This window comes from Micropterus dolomieu, unplaced genomic scaffold (genome assembly GCF_021292245.1).
Source record: "Micropterus dolomieu isolate WLL.071019.BEF.003 ecotype Adirondacks unplaced genomic scaffold, ASM2129224v1 contig_13323, whole genome shotgun sequence".
Lineage (NCBI taxonomy): Eukaryota > Metazoa > Chordata > Actinopteri > Centrarchiformes > Centrarchidae > Micropterus > Micropterus dolomieu.
Genome location: NW_025742309.1, coordinates 1 through 4,237, shown reverse-complemented (window position 1 = coordinate 4,237; position 4,237 = coordinate 1). Strand labels below are relative to the sequence as shown.

Genomic DNA, 4,237 nt, shown 5'->3' with positions numbered 1-4,237 from the left:
CCCGCGGGGGGGGGGGGGGGGCAAACAGGTGAGTGTTTAACTGTAAATGCCATCATCACTTCACCTGTCTGACTCTTCAGCTGCTTTTAGAGCAGCCGCCTGATCGCCGACTAACCGTCCACGAGTCCGTTTCATTGGTCAGTCTGAGAACACTGAAACATTCTACACTGCAAAGACTAAAATCTAAGTAAGATTAATTATCTTAATTGAAGGCAAAACATACTTGTTTTTTGTCTGACAAGACATTTCTTCTTACCAGGCGACTTTCAAGTTTTTTTGTCCTTAAGTAGCGAGTGAAATGTTCTTGTTCTGTTGGCAGATAATTTTGCTCATTTTAAATAATAGAGCTCAGTTTTTGCAGTGCAGGAGCTGCTATTGACGGGGATCACGGATCTTTCTGCTCCGTTTCTTTCTGAACAGCTCTTCATTTAGTGCCGACACATTCTCACCTCCTCACATATGGATGCTTGGTCCCCTGTGACCCCTGGCGTTGATGGTTAACGCCGTGGAGCCCTTTAGCCTCTTTTTCCACCTGTAGGGCTCCGCGGTCGAGTTAGCAACAATAAATATGCAATGTCCGGTTAAACTTTCAAAATAAAAGTACTTGTTAACGTTGCCAAATGTCAAATGGTTTGGTGAGGTCTAGGAAAATATCATGGTTTGGGTTAAAAATAACCACGTTACCTACGTCAGATAAATTGCTTAAGTTAAGTAGCATAACTTACATCACAAAATAAAAACATTCAGTGTTGACTTTTTGTTTCACACAGGAAATGAACACCGGTCTCCTAGCTGAAAGTCTGGTTTCTGGCCCACTTGTGTTGACTCACGTTTAATCTCCTACACCTACTTTTAACGTTCAAAAGTGACGCTACAGGGCTTCTCCCAGGGGCTCTACAGTGCGTGACGCCAAGGCGTCTTGACCAGAAACATCCCTACTGATGACATCCTGTACTTGGACTCTTTACAGATACATGCTGTATTTTACTCTTAGTAAATTTATCCCGCTGCGCCTCGCCGGCAGGCCGGAACAGGGGTCTCAGGGGCTTGTTGTGCTAGCACAGGGTTTCAGACCCAGTGGGGAATACTGTCGGAAAGCGCCCCCGGAATGAGCTGGGCGAGTGGGCAGCAGAACCAGGACCGAACACAGCCTCTGAGGCTGGAGGAGGCCAGTTTGAAGACAGGAAGTACAGTATGAGGGCAGCGGCTCCTGCCAGGACTCTGACTCCCGGGACAACGGAGACTCAGCGGGTTCTGACGGGAACAGTGAATAAATGTTGAGCTTCTGGTCGGTGACGGCCGGCGCAGCGTGCTGCTTGTTAAATGTAGAGCTTAAAGGTCATTGTTTTGGTTTTGTGTTTCGAACATAGCTCAGCATTAACGATGTTACTGAATCAAACCATCTGATGCCTCGTAGCAAATATTTCAATCACTGAATCTAACGCCATGTTAGTCTGGTGATGTACCAGGAGAACAACAAGGTGTGTGTTGATGATATCATCAGTCACCTGTTCATTGATGACCGTGTCCAGTCTCTTCAGACACGCCTGGCAGAAGGCGTGCCCGCAGTGCAGTCGCCGCGGCAACCGGGTCGCCAGGTCGTAACTGCCAAAGCACACGATGCAGACGAGGTCCTGCCTCCTCAGTGACATCAGCGTATCCACGGCAACAGTGGAATGAGGAGGGGGGAGGGGCTGACAGGTGACCTCCTCCTCCTCAGCGGCTTCTTCTTTTCTGTCGTCGGACATCGTGTTCTGGTCAACAAGAGAAGAAACATTTTTTATTAATATTAATATGTTCTAATAAAATCTCACGTAACGAGCCACATATAAACACGATTAGTACTGCAAGCAGCCTCGGACTGGAAGTCAGGTGTCCCGCTCACTTGGCTACTATGACGACGACATGACCTTCCCTGTCTGCCTGTGATTATGTCAAGTGGCCGCACGCAGTGCATTCTGGGGCGGCCCTATATGAGCCGCACGCCTCTGGCTAATTTACATAGTTGTATTTCTTGTATAGACAAAATGCACATAATCTACTGAAGCTGAGCAGTGTTTCCTACAGTGTCTCCTACACTGTTTCCTACAGTGTTTCCTACAGTGAGCAGTGTTTCCTATAGTGTTTCCTACAGAGTCTCCTTCAGTGTCTCCTACAGTGTTTCCTACAGTGTCTCCTACAGTGAGTAGTGTTTCCTACAATGTCTCCTACAGTGAGCAGTGTTTTCTACAGTGTCTCCTACAGTGAGCAGTGTTTCCTACAGTGTTTCCTACAGTGAGCAGTGTTTCCTACAGTGTTTCCTACAGTGTTTCCTACAGTGAGCAGTGTTTCCTACAGTGTTTCCTACAGTGTTTCCTACAGTGAGCAGTGTTTCCTATAGTGTTTCCTACAGTGTCTCCTACAGTGTTTCCTACAGTGAGCAGTGTTTTCTACAGTGTTTCCTACAGTGAGCAGTGTTTTCTACAGTGTTTCCTACAGTGAGCAGTGTTTCGTACAGTGTCTCCTACAGTGTTTCCTACAGTGAGCAGTGCTTCCTACAGTGTCTCCTACAGTGAGCAGTGTTTCCTACAGTGTTTCCTATACTGAGCAGTGTTTTCTACAGTGTTTCCTACAGTGTTTACTACAGTGAGCAGTGTTTCCTACAGTGTTTCCTACAGTGTTTCCTACAGTGAGCAGTGTTTCCTACAGTGTCTCCTATAGTGAGCAGTGTTTCCTACAGTGAGCAGTGTTTCCTACAGTGTCTCCTACAGTGAGCAGTGTCGTCTACAGTGTTTCCTACAGTGTTTACTACAGTGAGCAGTGTTTCCTACAGCGTTTCCTACAGTGTTTCCTACAGTGTTTCCTACAGTGAGCAGTGTTTCCTACAGTGTCTCCTATAGTGAGCAGTGTTTCCTACAGTGAGCAGTGTTTCCTACAGTGTCTCCTACAGTGAGCAGTGTCGTCTACAGTGTTTCCTACAGTGTTTACTACAGTGAGCAGTGTTTCCTACAGTGTTTCCTACAGTGTTTCCTACAGTGTTTCCTACAGTGAGCAGTGTTTCCTACAGTGTCTCCTATAGTGAGCAGTGTTTCCTACAGTGAGCAGTGTTTCCTACAGTGTCTCCTACAGTGAGCAGTGTCGTCTACAGTGTTTCCTACAGTGTTTACTACAGTGAGCAGTGTTTCCTACAGTGTTTCCTACAGTGTTTCCTACAGTGTTTCCTACAGTGAGCAGTGTTTCCTACAGTGTCTCCTATAGTGAGCAGTGTTTCCTACAGTGAGCAGTGTTTCCTACAGTGTCTCCTACAGTGAGCAGTGTCGTCTACAGTGTTTCCTACAGTGTTTACTACAGTGAGCAGTGTTTCCTACAGTGTTTCCTACAGTGTTTCCTACAGTGTTTCCTACAGTGAGCAGTGTTTCCTACAGTGTCTCCTATAGTGAGCAGTGTTTCCTACAGTGAGCAGTGTTTCCTACAGTGTCTCCTACAGTGTTTCCTACAGTGAGCAGTGTCGTCTACAGTGTTTCCTACAGTGTTTACTACAGTGAGCAGTGTTTCCTACAGTGTTTCCTACAGTGTCTCCTACAGTGTTTCCTACAGTGAGCAGTGTTTCCTACAGTGTTTCCTACAGTGTCTCCTACAGTGTTTCCTACAGTGTTTCCTACAGTGAGCAGTGTCGCCTACAGTGTTTCCTACAGTGTTTCCTACAGTGAGCAGTGTTTTCTACCGTGTCTCCTATAGTGAGCAGTGTTTCCTACAGTGAGCAGTGTTTCCTACAGTGTTTCCTACAGTGTCTCCTACAGTGTTTCCTACAGTGAGCAGTGTCATCTACAGTGTTTCCTACAGTGTTTTTTACAGTGAGCAGTGTTTTCTACAGTGTTTCCTACAGTGTCTCCTACAGTGTTTCCTACAGTGAGCAGTGTCGCCTACAGTGTCTCCTACAGTGTTTCCTACAGTGAGCAGTGTTTCCTACCGTGTCTCCTACAGTGAGCAGTGTTTCCTACAGTGTCTCCTACAGTGTCTCCTACAGTGTTTCCTACAGTGAGCAGTGTCGCCTACAGTGTCTCCTACAGTGTTTCCTACAGTGAGCAGTGTTTTCTACCGTGTCTCCTATAGTGAGCAGTGTTTCCTACAGTGTCTCCTACAGTGTCTCCTACAGTGTCTCCTACAGTGAGCAGTGTCGCCTACAGTGTCTCCTACAGTGTTTCCTACAGTGAGCAGTGTTTTCTACCGTGTCTCCTACAGTGAGCAGTGTTTCCTA

General features: G+C 46.6%; 1 protein-coding gene across 1 annotated transcript in view; it reads right to left on the bottom strand.

Annotated features, from left to right (window-relative positions):
- rnf224 (ring finger protein 224) overlaps window positions 1-1,748 on the bottom strand; it is a 2,212-nt gene extending 464 nt beyond the window's left edge. The window contains exon 1 of the mRNA XM_046042556.1: window positions 1,509-1,748. Coding sequence (XP_045898512.1) covers window positions 1,509-1,748 — 240 coding nt within the window. The remainder of the gene's footprint in view (window positions 1-1,508) is intronic.
- Window positions 1,749-4,237: the final 2,489 nt, after the last annotated feature.